The 21,668-nt window shown below is 40.5% G+C and overlaps 1 protein-coding gene across 1 annotated transcript in view; it reads right to left on the minus strand.

Annotated features, from left to right (window-relative positions):
• Window positions 1-1,929: 1,929 nt before the first annotated feature.
• Window positions 1,930-21,668, minus strand: part of ECHDC1 (ethylmalonyl-CoA decarboxylase 1) — a 39,898-nt gene continuing 20,159 nt past the window's right edge. The window contains exon 6 of the mRNA XM_066315355.1: window positions 1,930-2,408. Within this exon, the coding sequence (XP_066171452.1) occupies window positions 2,003-2,408 (406 nt within the window). The 3' untranslated portion in view covers window positions 1,930-2,002. The remainder of the gene's footprint in view (window positions 2,409-21,668) is intronic.

A 21,668-nucleotide genomic window follows, 5' to 3' on the forward strand; every position in this document is an offset into this window, starting at 1 on the left:
CCAGTTGCCCTTTAAAGCATAATTTTTTTGACTCACAACATTATGTGCTGTTGCTTCAAAAAGCTGGATGAGTATGGACTGGAATGTGCCTTGAAGGTTCAGTGATGCTGCAGTCTGGAAGCCCTCATGAGTCTTGAGAAACTTCATGAAAAGCAGAACAGCTTCACTACCAAACAGTCAAGTGCTGCCTGATTATACTAAAGCATTCACACTTGTGAAGTAATGGAGTAATGGGTTTTTAAGTTAGTAAGTTCTTAAGGGCATGGGAAAGAATCCAGAATAACAACTGGGCTACTGGATAAAAAGGAGCTGGAGGGAGAAAGGCACAAACCAAAACACTGCTCTGTTCCCCATGTTCTCACTCCTGTCTCTTCTCTAACCTGAAAAGAAAAACTGAACTTTATTTTTGGGGAACAGAGATTTGAAATCTTCTTCCATTACTGCTTCAGATATTAAGGCAAAGGTGCAGGATCAACAGGGTGGAGTTAAGTTCCTTCTCTGAGATGCCAACTCAAAATGCATCCCTTTCTTCAGCATTTCCCTTGGTTGCTTCAGGCCATATTCATTGCTGTGAAAACCATACAGTAAAACATCCCCAGCAGATGACAGAATCTGCTCGGAACCTGCAAAATCTTAACAGGCAATCCAAGCCAAATTCCCAACAGTGATTTGTCCCCAAGACCTCAAACATATGTAGTTACCTCGCTGTCTAAAACTCAGGGCTCTTGCAACACTGTAGAAATTGTAACATGAATCTCCATCCAAGATACTGCCTTCTTTTCTTAAGGGAGCTTGTTCCATGATCTCGAGCTAGTTATGCCTGGTCAGAGCAAGAATGCACGTCAGTGGCACACAGCCCAGAGCTTCCTTCTTTACATGCCCCCACAGAGTACTTACATCCTTGGCTCACATCTCAGTCCCTGCTGGAATTAGAGACAAGTGCATCCTAACCAACAGTACAGGAAACTCTCAGTCACAGATATGCCTGTATGGTTTTCCTCTTACAGATGTTTATTTTTAAAGCAGGCACTCTGTGTCAGTTTCTAATTTCTAAAGGGAAAACTTTCCCTGCTGAGTTATCCAATTACTTGCATAGTCACTAGCATGAAGTGACGACTGAGTTCCAAACCTTCTAGTCAGCCCAAATATATCCTACCAGTGAAAACGCATTGAAGAAAGATGTAGACATATCCACTCAAACCTTACCAGAATGCTGAAGTACTCACATCACTCAGTCACCTAAGGACAAGCCATTTCGGGGCATCATGGCCTTCCAAGATTTCAGCTAGATTCTGTATAAGGAACCAGGCCAGCAGCTTTGCACAGGTACAGGATATGGGAATGTGCAGATGCCATGTGTGGGCAGTTGATTTCTTGAGCAGTGAGAAGACACCAAAATACATTTAAAAACCTGAATCAGTGATAGTGAATGAGTGCTAGAAACTTCTCACTAACTCAAAGCTTCTCCTGTAAAAGCACCATTAAAATTGAAGGATACTTTCTCAGCAATTACATAAAGAACTAACTAGAATGAAAAAAAGCTATCCTCCCACTCGTAATCATCTTTTCTAAGCTGTTTAAAGATACTGGTCTCATGTTGGGGAACTCATATTTTCCAGCTTTAGATGCACCTGTTCCGCAAATGAATAAACCTTGTAACTTTCAAGTTATTAATTTCCATAGTAGTTAAAAAAACCCAAACAAAACACCAAATAACATAATCTTCAGCCTCATTCCAAATGAATTATAGTTCCATTTTCAGCACAGTATTTACCTTTACATACTAATTTCACTAATCTCGATTCAGTGGGTGATTAGGCCAGCAGAGAATCTGCCCGGGATTTCTCTGTGGATGTACACCAAATACGCCTGCCTGACCTAAATGGCAGGAATGTTAATGCCATTTTAAATGGACAAGTCCTCAAACGATTCCGTTTAATGGCTGCTTTACTGAAACCTTTGTTTGCAAAAAAGGGCAAGCCCATTTCTTATGCACAAACCATCATCTATGTTTTGGTCTTCTAACCAATGCCTGCAAATTGGCAGGCCCGCCCCATACAGTTCCAAAAATATCCTTCTCCGTCCTTAGGGCAGCTTCCAGCGGGAGCTCTCTTCCTGCCGTCACCACCTTTTTCACGGCCCGAATGACCGCGGCCGGACCGTCCGTGTACTGACTGAGCCAGGCCCGGGCCTCTCCCAGCGCCGCGCTCCCGTCCGCGGAGGGCAGCGTGTCCTCGGCCAGCCGCAGGCTCCGGGCTCGCTCGGGGCACACCCGGACAGCCCCGCCCAGCAGCTGCAGCGCGGCCCCGCTGCCCACGATGCGCACCAGCCGGGCCGCTCCTCCCCAGCCTGGCACCAGCCCCATGTGCTTGTGGACAAACCGAATTTCACTTCCAGGCGTCATCAACCTGTCAATGAAAAACACACTGAGATCAATCCATAACTGACTTTGGTTTTCAGCTCGATGAAAACTTTCAGCTTTTCTATTTTCTCCTCCCCTCTGCTTCCAAAGGCTGATACAACTTGACAGAGCGCTCAGTACAGCCAGAGATGGAGTATCTTAATTTTTACATCACACGGGTTCACTGCAGCTTTTGGCCCTTCTCAAAATTAGATACATGTGATGATACAAGTAAAGATTCTTATACTGATTCCTCTAGTCAGTTCTAAAAAGTGTAGAAAACAGAACTGCAGACAAATGACATGTTACGTTTATTCACAGTGCAGCACTGCCCTGCTAATTCAAGCCTAAACCAAGAGGGTATTGGGTAAAACCCGAGCAAACTAATGTACAAAATATTTCTCAAGCAGATGGATGCGGTCTTAGTACTGATCTGAACTGGGGATATTCTGTCAGCACCATGGTGATTACAGCACGGGTGGGGCTTTTTTGTTCCGTATTTTAGAGATTCATGTGAGTTTGATTTCTAATTCCTCACTACAGGGAGGGAAATCAGCATGGATGCTCAACTTACGCCTCACAATGCACAGTAGAATTGGTTTCTATTTATGCTTCCAATGTGTAATAGAATTGCTCCCCTCTACAAGATAAGTAACATTCCTCTTTCCTCATCTTTCTTTTCTATGCTTCTTTTCTACAGCTTCTCACCTCCTTTACCTAAGAACTCATCTTAGGGGCTCATTAAGCTATCTCCCTGGAGGAGCTCTGCTGCAGCAGATTGTTCTGTCTTCACACAGTGGTCACACTGACACGCTTTAGGTTAGTGGGAAAAAATCTCTAGAAATAGAAACACATAGCAAAGATGTACAGAAACAGACCAGACCAGTACTTGCTCTTTCTCAAAGTGATATTCAGCAGTCTGGTTGCTACTACAGTCTTGCTACTGATTGTAAGGCAAAGAATGGGAATTACACTTGTGAAGTAGATTAGCTTCTACTTCAAGCACTAATTGGCTTTTTGAAGGCAAATCTTATAATACTGAGGTCTATACACAAGGTCTGTTTCCTAGCCATGCAGTTTTCCATAGTGAAAATACCGAGGTGAGCAGCTTTGAAAGGGGAAATAAAAGGAAAATCTTTAAAAATGCAACTACTTCTAGGAACTCACTGTTCTCACATCTGATTAGTTATTGTTAATTGTAAGTTTGCTTGGTTGCCTTATTCTCAACCAGAGCACCATCAGCATTCATGCCACACTGTACAGCATCAGAATTGAAGAGCTTACGCTTTATCCCAGATCCAGCACAATGCACAAAAGCAACAGCTGACGGGCCAGATTGCATGAAAGCCTTTTTGTAGAGATAGCAGGGGAAGGTTGTGTGACAAAAGGAAGAAAGCAGAGTATTGCAGGGGAGGAAAGGCTTTAAGCTAACATTATCAAGTGCTTCCCAGACCCAGCAAATACCAGGGAACTCAGGTCTCTTCTCTCAAAAGAATGATTCTCCAATATTCTAGAACTCCTTTACCGGCTCAGCTTACTCTGCAATTTGCTCACACCCAGTGTCTCACTGGAAAAGCAATAATGAAAACATTAAAGGTTTAATTCTAGCTGTGCTGAGCGAGGCACTAGGAAAAAAAAGGGTCATAGGCAGCTGGGCATCCGATCCTAGACAATCTGCAGGCAGTCTCACAGTACAGCCACCACAGGTCAAGGGGCCCATGTTGCACTTGTATATTGGATCTGAGATTGTTTCAGACAATATTTAGCATGTGGCAAGGGCTCTGTTTCCCTGTAGTCTTCACTTCCCTCAGAGAAAATGGAACCAAAGACAATGAAAGCAAAGTAAACCACTGACAGCTTAACTCATAGAGACTGCGAGGCTGCAGCTTCCAGAACTTCACTGGGATTCACCTCTTCCCACAATGCTCCTTTGAAGAAGCTCCACAGAAAATACTGAGATAAGTGGTAGTCAGGTTTAACTGTAGTATTGGGCTGCCTTCAGGCTTAAGAAAGGTATCTTTGGTTTTTCAGACTTTTCAACTATGAATCCTCTCCTGAAGTCACACCATTTCTTACAGAAACCACACATCATATTCTGTTAGATTTATCACTCACTTGCAGTCCCTATGCCCCAGGAAGCAATGGAGACCTGAGCTCATGTCTGAAGAGGCAGAAGCAGCTGCCAAGCCAGCCTGGGATCAGCCTCTGAACACCACCAGCTGCAGCCTCGCATACATATCTCCCTTTTTATTGTACAAAAGAATTGAGTCTACCTTCTGAAAAATGACAGATGTGATCTCCCATTAAAAGAATTTATGTAAGAAAAGTACATCAAGCATTACTTAACATAAAGAGGCAGACAGGAAAAAGCTGGAAAGACCAAAGTATTATTGCTGAGCTGTTTATACCTTATTCATCTAGTACTGGCCTTGCCTGAGACAGAGTGGTAGATGAATACAAAATTAACCCTGACTTCAACAGTATGCCAGTTCTTGTCTTTCATGGGTAAGGAATTAAAATCTGGGTCCCCTGTATCACAGGGGAAGGTCATATTGCTAGACTCCTACACATATGCCTTCCCTGCCCTAATAAAGAAAATCTGTTGCATGACAGTACTGAAGAAATACTTATTCAATGTAATTAATGTGCAAAGTGACAGAAGACCTTACAGTAAGCAGGGGAACATCCTTCAGAAATGTGAAGGGTAGCAAAATCCTCACAATTTAGATAGGAAATAAGAGGTTAATGTAATATAAGCCCCCAAGTATAGCTGAAGCCTTCTTTGAGAACCTTTTATTTCTATGTTACGAACACTACAACCCCCCCATGAAGAAAGCACAGTCACCATGGGCCACATCCAATTTTGCGTTAGTCATCTAAAGGAAACGAGCTACAGCAAATGTTACTGCTGTACATTGTAAAATGTTCTCAGCTGCACTAAATGTTACAAATCCTCCCCCTTTGATCCGAGGATTCTTCTATTCCGTGACATCTCACTGCACCCACAAACAACTGACTGTCACATTGCATCTCATCACATCACTGGCAATGCACGTGAGAAGAAACTTCATTTGTTATTAACATTGCAGCCTAACAAATCCCACCCTTATAAAGGTACACTTGCTCCCCAAAGGCAGCACTTGCTGTGAGCTAACAGCTATGTTTTACTTTGCTAAAGTATTTCCCAGCTACCTGAAGCCAGAGCATACATAATAAAAGCTGAGAATGCAAACAAAAATATACTTTCTCAGTTTTTCATATCAGCTTATTATGAATACTAATGTTACAGAGCTGTTCCAATGGGCATATTCAGTTCCTTGGTGGAACTAAGATTACACTAAGATTTGTGCAGGCCTTTACCTCATAATTTCCTGGACTTCAAGGTTTGAGTTATATTCAGCATTTTGACAAGGCAAAGGTACTAATCAAATTTACTAGGGAGGGAGAGATACCACCCTCTATTTTATGCTTTTTAAAAGCTCCTACAATTATGGCTTTGAAAGCCATTTTAGGAAATACAAAACATTATATGTGCTGTCAGCAACCTGAATTTCGTTCCTGTTCCCTATTTGACTACCAGTGTCACATAAGGACACAGCTTCTGATTTCCAATCCTCCCCTTTTAGCTGGCGTGAGACCAGCACACCACGGAGGGAGGCAGCTGGCACCACGCAGTGCTGCAGCACCTGGTTCCCAGCTATGGCTGTACCCAGACACGGCAGCCAGAACTGCAGGAGATGATTTTATCTCCCCCACACAAACTTTGGCATCCTGCTCACAAACCGCCAATATTAATATAAATAAAAAACAGAGCTTACGTCTTTGGGTCACAGTAAGTTCCCTCACCAGATCCACTACCTTCTATAAATTTCAGTAATGCCTATCTGTGAGATGATTGAACCAATACAAAGTGGAAACTTCTCCAAAGAGTCAAAGGCCTTGAGGTACAATTAAAAGACATCCGTGATTTTAGCATGCTGTAGAGCAAGAGTTACAGAAATAATAATAAATCTTCAAGCAGAATTACATATTTTGCAAAACATAGATGCAGGACACTCAGACAGACAAAAAGCAATGTCTATGGTCAGCCACACACCTACTTTGGCACAGGGAGATGGGAAGTGGGGGTTATGGTCAGTTCATCACATGTTGTTTTTGCCTCTGCTCAGGGAGAAGAGTCCTTCCTCTGCTCCAGCATGGGGCCTCTCACACTGAGTTCTCTGCAAACTTCTCCAGTGTGATTCACTCTTCCACAGGGTGCCATCCTTCAAAAACAGCCTGTTCCAGTGTGGGTCCACAAGTCCTACCAGGAAACCTGCTCCAGCATGGGCTCCTATCTGAACAGGTGTACAGGTCCCTGCAGGACCCTACTCCAGCATGGGCCTCCCATAGGTTCGCAGCCCTCTCTTGGGCATTCACCTGCTCTGCTGTGGGTCATCTCCAGGGACTGTAGGTGAATCTTTGCATCTCCATGGTTATCCATGTGCTGCAGGGGCACAGCTGCCTCACCATGAATCTCAGTTGCGGCACCAGAAGATCCTCCTGCCCATCTCTTCCTCCTCCACTGACCTTGGTGACTGCAGGGCTGTTGCTCTGACATGTTCTCGCCCTGCTCTTCTCTGGCCACAATTACAACCGTGCAGTAACTTTTCTCTCCTTCTCAGATATGTTATCACAGAGGCATTACTACATTCCTGATTAGCTCAGCCTTGGCCAGCAGCATGTCCATCTTGGAGCCAGCTGGCATTTGCTCTACCCAACATGGGGGAAGCTTCTGGCAGCTTCCCACAGAAGTTGTACCTACTGCTACCCCTCTAGGCCCCCTGCTACCAAAACCTGGCCTACAAACACCACCCAAACCACACGTGTAACTATGGCAGGCACAAGAAAAGAAAGCTATTAAAGAAAAAAAAAAAATAAAAGAAGCTACCAGGAGAATGGTAACAGAAGGAAGGTTATGAAGAGTCAAACACTTGTTTTAACCAGCAAAGAACAGAAGAACAAAGTTGATGTACAATGCTGCCATACATTTTGCCCAACATACATTCCTTTCTAATACACTCATCAATATTGCATCAGGTTAATTAACTCTTTTTAAATTAAGTAACAGCAGCATTATGCTAACACTCTTTTATGGCCAAAAGAGCTTTTTAAAATACACACTGCTGGGGAGTGCAAGTTCAAGAGTTTCTTGAGAGGTCAGGTATGACATTATCTGCAGATGGTGTTTATTATGCAAATTGAACTTCCTTTGCCAGGTGGACATGAAAATTTAATGACCTTGCTGGCAAGTGGACAAAAGCTCATGTGTAACTGGTTTAAGATTTTATAACTTTTCTTGGTGAGTGCTATCAGGACAATTCACAACAGCAGCAGCTCTCACATGCATACTGAACCTTAAATGAGCAAGAAAGCCAGTCCATGGTCCACTTCTTCCCTATTTTCCAGAGGCAGCTTCTCAACACTAAAAATACAATCCCTGTCTCACCACTTCACAAGCAAATTGCACCTCATAATCTCACTCCATTGTCCTCAGCATCCCAAGAGACATACACAGCAGATCCCAGTACAGATGGTGAGTTCCTGAAGTAAGTAATGGGACTCAGGCAGCAGAGTTACACAGGTACTATCTGTAATCTGATCTCAATTCTCTTGGTGAGGCACATAAAAACCAGCATAAAGTGCTGCTCTTACACACAGAGTGCTGCTGAACATATTGCAGTGATGGTATGTTTCTAGGTAAATAACTGATACATTAAAACAAATCAAGAGAGAGTTGTGATTGTTGAATTTGTAGCATCAGAGCAAGAATTAAACTACCTGTTCATTTATATCTACAGCAAAAGCCTTGATTTTGGATTAAACAGAAGTCCTTTATTTCAGGTTGGTTCAGTGCACCACATAAATCAAATCTTTTCTAGGCTGCATTCTAAGCTTCTTAAATAGGGGGGAAAAAAGCAGCTTTAAACTGAATGGCTGAAATGCAATAAATGTTCAGATAAGGCAGAAGTGGAGAGATGGATGTGAAAGCAATTCTATAAGAGAGAAATATCACCTTTGCTGCAAATGCACCCAGATAACTCTCAGCTTCAGTTCCTTGGCTCAGGCAGGGACACTAAGGGATCACTCCAGAGGCAAGTGGCAGCTCTGAAAGCTGGACCATAACGAACAATTATTGGGGGCTGCAAATGCTGCCAACCTGAAGTTTGGGCGAAGATAATCTCTTAAGCACTCAAGCACTGTGGAACTTCACACTACTTTGAACAGTTATGCAGCACATACCAAAGGGTTTGGAATCCTCCAAGCTCACTGCCTTCTCTCCATTTGCTTTAGCATGCCATGTGGATTTGCAAGGTTTAACTTGTACTTGCACTCGATCCACCTTCAGCATCTGTATTCCAAATCTCAGAGTCAGAAAGATATACCAGATATCACACTCTTTCCCCTTTAATGTCTTATACGTGTTCTCCCTACCATGGAAAGACAGATATTAAAGCATGTGCCAGAAACTACAGAATTTCCTTAGCAATAAGAGACAAATTCTTCACGTATTATATATGAATGCTCCTTGGTAATTGCTGCAAAACTAATCCCTACCTTCTCTAGAATGTTTAACAACAAAACTAATTCCTGGGTACAACCTTGAAAACACAACCTGAATATGAACTACTGCCTTGATATTTTCACAAAGCCACAGAAAGCCTGAAATGAATAAAGGTAAGGCTGCAGTCTGTGCCTGCAGAGACCTGACCTGGAAACCTAAACACCAATAAGTTAATTACATAACAACATTGTGTTCTGGTAGTGACAACTTGTCTTGCGTAAGCCTTTTTCAATATTCCAATGCACAAGCCTTCCACAGTTACTACAGAAATTCATCTTAAAACAACAAATGTATGAACCAGTCATTTTTGCAGTAAAAATGAATTTTGAAGAAGCAAGGTACTGTGGGAAGAATATTCTGCAAAAGAAATATGCAGTACTATACTAAAATAATTTAGCCAGTCAGCGAAGTTGCTGATTAGCAGCTTCCAGTCCTTACTTCACTTTTCATGACAGATGTTTTTAGAATTAGACCCTTAAGAATAAGACAGTCTCCTCCAAGAAGCAAGCTGAGACTAATTAATCCCTCTCTGCCTATCCAGTGCAGTGTCTCGGCAGTCTCTTTCTCACTACACCATAAAATAACTACCTAGATACTCTGCAAGTGGATTATCTACACAAAATGGCTACAGATTTTTCTGAAAGTCATCTTAATACACCCTCTATCACCAAAAAATCCCACCTTAGTTCTCTAAAAATGTTAACAAGTGGATTCACCCTGAGAAGAGTTAGTCATAATTTCACTTCTCTTTCAATCTCGCTTGATTAATTGAATAGGCTTTAAAGAACCAAAATGACACAGATTAAACATTTAATAAATAACTCCTTGCTAATTCTATTTATCAGATTTTTCTACTGGAGCAATGTAGTGAATACTGGCAAGCCATAACTGTTACATGCTTTCCTAACACAGCTTGCTAGTATTTATTCCCTCTGCATCTCCCCCATATCTTCTTTCTCATTGAGAGCTTCTCTTGTTTCTGCTCTATGCAGAGAAATAATAAGGTAATTAGATATTGCAGCAGTTGCTACTTCAGACCCATGACACCACGAAGTGAGTCTTCCAAAGTGAAAATGCTATAAAACCGATGAAAATAAGGATTTGTGCTACATGCTTGTGGTGATGGTTGATGAAGACCACTATGGCATCATAAAAGCAAATCCCCCCAAATGCTTGCTCTTTTTGAAAATCCTTTAGTCACAGATATGCACTTGACAGATGCTGCCAAATGGTAACTACTAAAGAACATAAAAATGAAGACAAAATAGTTTAAAGATAGTCTGGGAGAACTGCATGCCTTGTGCTTATCTTAGTTACAGTTGCTAAAAGATGCTCTGAAATTTCAAGTTTCAAAAGGCTAAAAGAAGACTGTGCACATTAATAATCTTTCTGTTTATCAGCTTTAATCTATAACCTTTTCTACAAGAAAGCAATGGAAAGAAGTAGGTCCAACTACTATTTTAACAAGCCCATCAGAAAAGTCAACTTTCTCAAATCCTTTCAGCGATTTAAAAACACTCCACCAATTAAAATTACAAAACTTTCTTTATTTGAGGTTTGAATAAATTAAAATGATGCCCAAGAAGCAAAACAAACAAAAAAATCCTACCAAGCCTCCCAAGCACAGAGTGTTCTAGGCACAGTCTAAATCACAGTGTCAAAGGAGTAGGCTTGATGCCATCCTAAGAAATTTCACTAACACAAAAGCTAGCTTTTCTCATAGCTCTTCTCATATTGTTTTACAGAGACTATATGGACTTTTATTTATAGTTACTGAATTATTTTGTAACATTCTTGGTGCATCAATTTTCCCCCCACTCACCACAAAAGCTAAGAATCAAACTTTACACAAAGTAGCCCAGAAAAATCTCTCATGTCTCCCTAGCACATACTGCCTTTACCCCCGACCTCTGCTGTCCTGCAGTCAGATTTTCCAATGCATTTTATGGAACTCTAACGATCAGAGTAAAAATCAGATCAAATAGATAGACTTCTAATTACAGAAATATTTTCTTAAATAAGAGTTAACATTCTTCTGAGCTGTCTGGGAAACCTGAGTGCACTTCCCAGAGCAGAGCAAAGGGACCTAAACAATGAGAATTGCATTCTTTAAAGGAACCTTTAAAACAGCAATTTATAACATGACTCTATCATGCTTTCTCACATCACCCAGAATCAAATGAAATGCAGAAGAACAAATGACAAAGTCATACTTTTCTAGAAGCTCAAAACATTTGGTTGATGCTAAAATTCTGAAAAGTGGAGTCCCGAATGTAAAAAATGGAGTATGTAGCAAGCAACAACGTTAGAGGAAGAGTTGAAACACTGAGACACCAGTGCAGAAATTGCTAAATGCACATGAGCCATTTTAGAAGGAATGTGGTCTCTAGGAATAAACAGGAACTTAAAAGTGTGGATAACCACCACCTATTGCCCAAATATTGGGATATTCAATGTAAGAGGAGCCTCCAAAATCAACAAAGTCAGCTCAAAGAGGCTGCAAGATTAGTAATTCTAAAGGAAACCATTCCAGGGAAGAAGCACAAAAATAACACTGTTACTAGAAAAAGATCACTTGGATAACCAGAATTAAATTATAATAGGCAGACACAGAGAACTGCATGTCCCCCAAAAAAGAGCATCTTATCAGTAGCAAAGTGTGCACTGAGAAAAATCAAGAAAAGGTCTATCAGCAGCACGAAGGAGCTCAGTAAGACAGAAGAGAAGACCCTCTGGGAGAGTGCCCTGGCAAAACCCAGATTAAAACTAGTCTAGACATGATTGTGTAAGAACAACCGGAGATGTGAAATAGGGTCTATTTCTTAAACACTTCCCTGATCTAAGGAGAGGGGCTAAAAAAGGGCCAGAAAGATTGTTAGTTTGAGAGAGGGATAATAACAGGAAAGAAACTCGGGGAAAGATTGCTACTAATACTCTGCAAGGGGAGTAGCACAGTCTCAATCAAGACAAGGTAGGCAAGGCACTCCTAAAGTCTCCTGCAGGTGATGTCTGCTGTCACACTGGCTGCCTTCCACACACAGACTTCGAAACTCATTCTGGACCAGAATCTCCCAGAAGTCAGGTACAGATGGAGGCTCACACAGCAGACCTTGATTAGGGGCTTTAAATCTAATTTTTTACATCAGGCTCGACACTTTCCCACCCATGGCTTTGCAGAAGCCAGAGAGAAAAAAGCATGCTATAAAAAGCTACATTTCTTCTAAAAGGGATAAATGAAGCTGGGTATTGGAAATTGCAAAAAGACATTTTCTGCAGCAGGAATGAAAAATTGAATCAGACGGCAGATCACAAGACAAGAAATAAGGGCCCAAAAAAGCATGACTGATTAAAACTCCACGAGCAGTATTAAAAGAAGTAAGATGAGCCTTTTTATTTTGTTTTCCCATTCCCAGCCATTTTTCAATAGAATGACAGGAAAAAAATTATTTCACCAAACCACAAAGTGAATCTGTCTCATTTTCCGGGATGATACTTCGTTAGGCTCTCACACAATGCCCACAGGTCCCATCCCCACCACGGTGCTGGGGATGGGCAGCACCATGCAGGAGGGCTCAGTGGAGATGGGGATAGGGCTGGCCAGAGGGCTGTCCTGGGTTGTAGTATAGGATGTGCACAAAGTATTCGATCACCATCTTCATGAACTGATGAATCCAACTGTTGGAGCAGTGCCAGGCCCCCTCCCTCTGGGGTGCCTTCTGTTAATGGCCCACCAATGCCTTGCTGCATGACTTATAGATAGCTCCAGGAGGGAGTTATCTCTCTTTAATGGGCCACTGCATGACTCATCATCCCATTGTGAGATGCTCCACCCAGGGGGAGGAGCCAAACATTCTCACCTGGATATAAGCTGGGATTTGGGACAGTACAAGCAGCTCTTATTCACTAGATTCCCAGAGGACCAGAGTTACTAGACCTTTCTACAAGATCACTGCTTCAGGAAGACCACCTCACCTGGACTGCTTTCATCACCCTGATCAGGTTGTATTCTGACTCTGTCAGTGGTCTTTTTATATTATTGCATTTATTTTACCTTTTTTCCCTTTTCTTCTCATTAAATAGTATTTCTGACTTGGAGTCTCTCACTCGTTTTGCTTCCAAACCACTACAATGGTAAATGCAGCCCTATCCTGGCTCATGCAGCCAGGCTGTGTGTGCGGTACACACATATCAGGTGGCCCCTTCTCATTCTGTGATGGGACATAAAAACTGTGTGAGCCACACATCACTCCCTCATACCATCTTGTGTCCAAGTGAGCTGAGTAGTTTCAGAAAACAGCAGAAAGAGTAAATTAAAAGGTCTTCCCTAAATAGGAGAGACAAACTTTTTACAATTACATAGTTAGCAATAAAGACTGCCCTGCCCACAGGTGCTGCCTTGGACATGTTTAACATCCTCTGTGCGCACACAGGCAAAAAGTAGCACAAAGGCTTATTAAACACACACAGGCTTCATATCACAATTTAAGAACACATAGAAACAAGAGAATAAAGTAGATAGTTACACTGGGGAGCTCTAATTCCCCTGAAGTGTGCAGTATGAATCACTCAGAGCCATAAAGTTGGACTGATGTCCCATCATTCAAGATGTAGTGCCTGGATCCTCCTTACTCCCTGCAGATGTACAACAGCAATCCAACCCATTAGCTACCACCCTATTTCTCCTCCTCTGCTCATGACCAATATCTTACTAAAATTCTCTTCTTCTAAAGCCCAGTTATGACCATATTTTAATTACCCTGGTGTCAGTGGGTCCCAGGCACCTCAGTTACCATACAATTATTTTCAGAACAGTTTTCATCTTGTCATAGTACTTGGGTCTTACCCATGAAGCAGGCTATTCTTTACAGGCTGCCAAAGCCTCTGCACAAGTGAGTGAACGCCAAAATAATGCACACAGAAGAATTACTCATGTTGGAAATCTGAAATGTTACATGAGTCTTTCCTTACCAAAAATGAAATTAGTTATTTGAATTCTGTTCAAGTAAACATTTTCAACAACAGATATGCCTTTTAGACTAAAGCAAAAATTTCTGTCAGAAAAGATCCAGTGAATATTTTTACCAGATTCTTTGATGAAAAAGACCACCTGGAAGCAAAGGCATTTCATAATAAATTTTTAGTCAAATTTAAAAGGCATTAATCCTCTAGAAATAAAAATAATATTTTTTAAAAAAAGTACAGTGGAGCTTGTTTTCAAAGAGGAAATACTGTATTTTTAAAATTATGTGCACATTTTCACGCAGCAAATGCAAACCATGTTTGTAACTTCCCACATCTTTATTTTCATCACATATGTTTATCAAAACCACAGAAAACAGAACAAAATTCTCCCAGTCCAAATTAAAGAGTCTCTTAAGGCAGGAATATTTTAATCACGTTTTTTGCTCATCTCTACTGCTGACACACAAAGGAGAGGAGGGGCTTCCCAAAAGTGTCTGAGCTTGGCATCTAAAATGTCAAAAACACAAGGACCACCTCAGTTGCCTGAATTCAGCTGACTGGAAAGCAAGGCATTTCTTGACATCAGCCCTGAGAGATGAAAGATTCAAGCTGTACTAATACTTTATGATGGATTTGATGTATCAGGTTTCTGCAACTCACAGCACTAAAGAACTTAAAATACAACGGAACATCACACTAACAGCCCTTCACAAGACACAGGGTAACAAGACACGCTTTGAAATTCAGCTGTCTCTGCATGCAGCGCTACCAATGCTGCATTTGCACTTCCTACACAATTTCTGACTAAAGCAAAGACAGATCATATACTTAGTTGAAATCACTGGTGATTCAACTATAATGGAATGTTGCCATTTTGTCAGGATACCATGTTAATTTCAAACAAAAAATACTGACTGTTGTGGGTTGGGTTTTTTTTTTTTTTTAATTATCACGGTGACTGTGACCTAAGTTATCCAGATATGATACACATCTTCAGAGATTTTTTTGGGAGGGAGGAGAAAGCACAATGATATAACTCAAAAAGGCCTAAATGAAATAGATAATTTAACATTTAAATTCTACATTGAAGCAGTAACCTGCTGATTCTTCTCTTTACTTTTTAATATAGAGTATTAGTTACACTGATGGGATCTCAAACCAACTTTGGATCACTGATGTCATGTTCAGACTACCTGGGCAAGATGCAGGTACATTTTCAGCAAACTGTAACAGATCTCCAATCGATACACCTAAGAGTGTGACCAATTATTGCCAAAAGTATCATTTCCCCATTTTCCCCTGCTTTTTATTTACAATCATTGTCTCTTTCACACATATGCAAATCCATTTTAATTTAAATTACTAGGGTTTCCTTAGTCTATATATTTGCTTTTTGTTTATGAATATGAATCATCAGCACACAAAATAGGAGTGGAAGATAACACCTAGTAACAGACCGTGGATACAGCAGAAGTCCTTATACATACAAGTGTTTTCTGTGCACACACTCTGTTTAAACACAATAGGAATCTATTTACCATTAGAATTTACTACTTGATTTATTCTTACTGAGACTGCTAAGTCACAGCACAGAAATTAATTTCTTACTGACTACAGAATCCAGAAGTACGAAGCTGAAGCCACCAAGGTTAACAATTTCAAGTTTATAGACTTGTTTTTCACACAATTTTGCATAAATCTGAAAGGAAGAGGAACACAGAGGTCCAGCCTGCAGGACTCCCAATCTTCACTAAGGCTTTGAGTTGCTTTGGCTCAGAGACAAAATTAAACCCAGGGGCTGAAGAGGAAGACTGGAAGTTGGATTTTGAAGGCAATGCTTACAGTGAAAGTAGGTTGAGATCCAAACAACGCCTGCTTACACCCAGTGAAATTGAGTCATTTCGGGAACATCTGGTAATTTCAATGATGGGGACCTGAAGTAACCCTGACGTGGATGATTATCGTTCAGAGAAATACAATGTTAACTATATTGCTACTAGGAGTGATAAAGAGGGGGAGAGTTCTTTTCCTAGTCCTTCAATAGCACATGACTGGGCTCAAAAATGAAAAAGCTAACAGGGACTCAGGAAGATGTTCTCTGGAAGGTGATCCAGTGCAAAGTTAGGCAGCTGAAAGCCGTGCCTTCAAGGGAAACTGAGAGTATTTAAGGTATGTAACATCTCCCTAGAGCAAAAAAGATTTTATTCTCACCCCCTACAGTTCTTTGTCATCTCCTAGAGGCTTAGCTTCTCCTTCACACTGGCTCCAGCCAATATTGTACTCCCTCACATGTCACTCTAGTTAACTGTAAAAACAGGAAAGCCCCGGCTTTCTGTTACTTTTCAGTGAGATAATTGACTCATACAGGTATCTTCACTGGTGCTTGCCAAACCAGTGGTAAGAAGTGAGCTGGGAATATGCAACAGGGACATGAAGCTGTTTAGACAGTCTATCCTCATGAAGCCACAGCTAGGTATAACCTCGCCTCAAAACCAGCAGAGTGGAATATATAAGTGCTTCTCACACTTCACATTATCTAATCTGTGGAGCTATCCGATTTTATATACATACATATATATAAAATAATAGTGAAGATCAGAAACGATGCATCAAACTCAACCACCTCAAATACCAGTTTAAACTGGGAATTGGCCACTATGGACAATTTTTCTCAAATCCTCTTTGAAACCTAAATACTTCCCTATGATGAATTAACAGCTCAGTGTATCAGCAAATTATCAGAATGGGTCTAGACCTGTATTCTCTAAAATCTGCCTTATCGAAGTTTTCTATTATCTGGACTATCTCTGTTTATTATTATCATGCAGCACATTTTATCAGCTGCAGACAGGATTGTTCAACAGAAAAGGTGTAAGATTGCATGGTACAAGTGGTCTAAAACATAGATGAACTGATAACAAAAAATTCACTTACCCAGGATAAGATGGTTTGGCTTCCCAAAGGCAAAAAAAAAAAAAAAAAAAACCAAACAAACAACAAAACCTAGAATCAAGTAAATCCCTGCAAAAAGACAACTTCACAAAGAAAGCATCAACTCAAATTCATGCTTTGTTGATATTATTTAGATTTCTACTAAAATCAAACTATTTAAATTTCTACTAAAATCAAACAGTGGTAAATTTGAATTGTATACTACATCTAAAAATCCTCTCCCTGAAAAGACTGTAAAAACATAAAATTCAATCCTAAATGAAAACCAGCAAAAGATCCCCAATACCAGCCCATAAATACAAGGCAAATAACACAAGCTCTCGAGCCCATTTCTAGCAGTGCTTACTTAACCAGATGTCAAATGTACCATGCCAAAATAAGACCTTTTTATAGAAATGTTTACCCTGTCCTGGAGGTAAGCTTCTCATTTTCTATGCAAATTAGTTATCATGTACAGTCCTTTCTTCTAGATCTTTCTGGAAATGGGTTGGAGGCTTCAAGGGTCCCCCACTACAGTGCATGACTGCTTCTCAACCTCATTCCTGCACTTACCCTGTATTGTGTTGTGCTTACTTCCAGGCACCAGAACAAGGACATCTGTCCCAGAAAAGTGCTGCTCTACCTCCATATGGCCCCCTTCTCCACCCACATCCTGTTCTTTCTCACAGTGTGTTATTACCAACAATCTGTGTTTGGCTCCATGGCTATCCAGCTATCAATAATTGAAATATACCCATTTTAGTCCCTTATCTTTTAGGCTTCTAAAGAGAACCCAGTCTCAGATTTAGCTACTGATTCTTCTCTGATGATGTGGAGCAATCTTACGGTTACATGAACGAAAAGTGCTTTGTGAGCCTGCAATACCCTGCAAAAACTCATGAATATGTGAACCCCATCCTGCAACATTCTTATCAAGCTCTGTCCAATGAAAAATGCTACTATGTACTGAGGCACCCATATTTCAAACAGCTGCATCTTGTGCACCCAAATGTTCCTCTTGATGAAATTAAAAACCCAAATCCCTATACAGAGTGAAAAATTTCCTAAGAAGCTCATGTGATGTGCTCTGATGCTCTGAAATCTATTTTTGAAAAAGTTCACTGTAGAATACTAAAGCCTTTATGGCTTCCTCCACTTCTCCTTTTTGAAAGGTGAAACAATTGAAAAGTTGGTCAAAGTGGAGCTACATACATGCAGAGATTAGATTGTCTCCTGCTCTTTTGATTTCCTATAAGTTACATTTAATGCACTAAATACAACTTGTAAAAGTAAATAAACATAAATTATCTGAGGAACACACACACTAAATAACATTTCATTTCATTGTATCTCTTACTAAGTGTTTCATGGAACATGTTTAACACCTGAAAATGTAACACTAAGCATGCCTACATATTTCACAAAAATATAGATAACACACTGCTAAAATGAAAGAAGACCAATTTGATAAATGCAGTGTTATTAGCATAAGCTAGTATTTAGCTCAGTGCTTAAAACAGTAATGGAACTAGCCCTTAGCAATTTAACTGTGCAACATCGGCTACAGGTGAAGGAATTGTAGTTCATTCATTTACTTTCTAAAGAAGAAAAGGAAATTACTTCTGTCTCTACCTACAAGCCCATTCTGAAATCAATGGTATGAGAATTGAGGAGTTTTCCATCTCTGCACTCTCATCCTCTACCTCAAGACACCATCATTTAAATTTGATTGACATGGCAGGGACACACCTCTGCTTGGACGGCAGCAGCATTAGAGAGGAAAAAGGAGATGGGGAAAAGAGACTGTCTCAGAAGCACTCAGATACAATGGAAGCCCATTTGCCAGGCGATGAAGGACCAAATTTTCAAAGTTGTAGATGTGTGTAAAAGACCTATGCAGATATAGCCTCAGCGAAATTTCTCAAAGGCATCAACATGAAGTAGAAGATAAGACAGCTCAGAATTCAAAGTTAGCTATTCTGGCTATTGGTTGGTAGTGCACTGCAGTGACTGCACTCAGAGATTACTGTGATCTGCTAATTGCACAAATGGATTCATTACCAACTGTCTCTTCCCTATACGTTATCTTATTGCCCAGCAATCCACTACCATTCCCATTTTCCTGTCCAAAGTCCTCAAACAATCCTGCCAAATCTCCTCCTCTTACCTTCACACACTGTGTAAGCATAAGACACACTTCAAGTTTCTGCATAAAGGAACCCAAAGCAGGTACTTCAATTATTTGTAAAATTCCATCGTTAAATCCAACATCACATTCACTTCTGCACCTCACTGAAATGGCTGCAGTGTCATGCAGCACTGTAAAATACACTAACATTTGGCAGCAGAAACCACGACCACCTTCACGGGCTCAACTCTGGCACACTGAAAAAAGTCAGTAATTCTTGAAAATATTACTAAAATGCTCAGCTGTCTGAGCAAGTTTCATACTTGCACCCTTCTACATTACTCAGTTTTGCAGTAATAATTGAGATAAATAATTATAGTGTCAGAAGCTTTATCTTTCTGATTTTCGTATCAGAAAAAGTCTGAAAGGAAATGAATTACCTTGCCCTTGTCTGGACTGGTCTGATTTTTTTTCCGCTAGCAACATGTTTATCATCTTTATAAGGATGCTGCTCTTCTGGAGAGTCACACTGCAACAACACCTAAAACAGCTAAGACTGAAGAAGATGTTTTGAGAAGACCTCTTGCTCCAGATTAAGGGTGGACTGACCTAAGATGCTTTCACTTTTCCTCACTGTCTTTATGTCAGCTATAAATGTGCCGAAGTTCACACAAGCCACTTCCCCCCAGTCCAATTTAAAATGAGCCATCTTAAACCAAAGTGAGACAATTAGCCGCAAGAACCACTACAGGCAGAATGTATCAGTAATATCTCAAACCGCCTCAGCTATTTTAAAATTGGATTTGTTCACATCACTACTTTAATAGACATGTGTAACATGCTGCCAGACCACATTTCAGAGGACATACCTAGGTTCAAGTGAGTTGCTCAAACTGTATCAGTACAGTTAATGTAGTACAAAGTGGAAAAGATAAAAATAAGAAAATATTTCAGGTGAAAATAGTTTGGTAGTTTACACAGAAACTGTGAAAAACAGAGCTGCATTTGCAAATCTAGACATAAAAGCAGCCACAACGAACTCATTTTGTTTTTAAAAAATAAAATGTCCAAACAGTTTATTCAAGGAAGAAAACGAATCTCTGATTTCTGTCTCAAATTCATCTTTTGTCATCTAGTGACAGAGGATAGAATAACTATTCCACTAATATCTACTTATAGTCCTAAAAAAACCCCAGAATTTTGTCCACCAGTATTAGAATTCTCAAATTCAAGAGCAATAACAGCAAAGAGTATGTTTCTCTGTCTTGTTGCTGTTATTAATTAAGTCCCATTTGCTGCTCCTGAATTGCTGTTATTTAGTTCCACTGAATGGGTGTGTAGAAAGTAATGGAAGATGGATCAACAGCTGTAGTTATTATGAAAATTATGGCAGTGCATGAGAGGAATTGCAGCTGCTCAATTCATGCAAATAAGAGCTACTTGACAATGCCTATAATTACACAGCATGTCAAAACAGCATAGCTGGAGTGTAAGTAGAGACTACATATTTTAGAAAGCCAAAAGATTTCCATTTCATTATATTCCCATTCCCTAAACGCCTATTTAGAGATAACAAGAAACACTTTCTGTCGACAGGCTCACAGATAGAGAAAGGTCTGCTAAGTCTCCCAGGTGCATTCTCCTGCCAGCACTGCAGCTGTCAAACACAGAGCCACTCTGCTGTTTCCCAGGCATTTATAACACAGCCTGGACTCACATCACAGCTGGGGCATCAGCTCACTGTGTGCTGAGCAGATATAAAGAAAGATCCAGCTACATCTACTTCCAAAGTAAAGGAAGATTGCTTCCAAGTGGCTCAGACAATGCAGATACTGTCTCCTCTATCCAAAGCCTCTTCCTGATACCTGGAACAGCTATATTCTAGTTTACTTTACTTTTGAGTGTATATTCCTTCAGCCTATTTGAGGCAATACCTTTTCCACTTCAGGCACTAAGGCCCTCTTCAAGAGCACACTTCCTTTTCTTAGATGAAAACTTCACTAAAAGCTTGTCATTTTCAGAGATGCTGCCCACTGTGCTTATTCTGTTACATCTGTAGGCTGTTTGCACATTAGCAATGATTTATATAAAATGACATTTTATTCTTTAGTGTCTTCCCATTCCTGTTCTGCCTGTTTAATTAAAGTATTTTTTTTCCTTTTTTTTTTTTTTCCCCAGTTGTTTCATGCTAGCAAATCCCTGCATCTGCATGGAAAAGAAAACCAGGGATAAAACCTCATTTGTTTTCCTCTGCACCTCAAACTCTTGTCTCAACAGTTGTGCAGCACAAAATTATGTTACAAGTAATAAACTCAGAACAAGAAATACAAGAGTAATGAGGAGATTTATTTATTTATTTATTTTTACTTATGACATTCACATAAAGAGACACAGGGAGATACACAACTTTGCAGCCCTCCTTACCTCTCTCTCAGGGGTGACTTGGACCCCTTGGTGTGTAACACAGTCAGCTGCTAAAGCTGCTTACTGCTCTTGTTTTACACAGTGATCCAAACCACATAACCTGGCAGAAACCACAACTTCTCTTTTCCTGTGAAGTCTGATGACAAAATCTTGCTGCAAATGACTTGGAACCCGGAACATGACTCCTGGTAGAACTGGTACCTCAACCTTCTCACATT

The sequence above is a fragment of the Sylvia atricapilla genome, chromosome 3 (assembly GCF_009819655.1).
Source record: "Sylvia atricapilla isolate bSylAtr1 chromosome 3, bSylAtr1.pri, whole genome shotgun sequence".
NCBI classification, from domain to species: Eukaryota; Metazoa; Chordata; class Aves; order Passeriformes; family Sylviidae; genus Sylvia; species Sylvia atricapilla.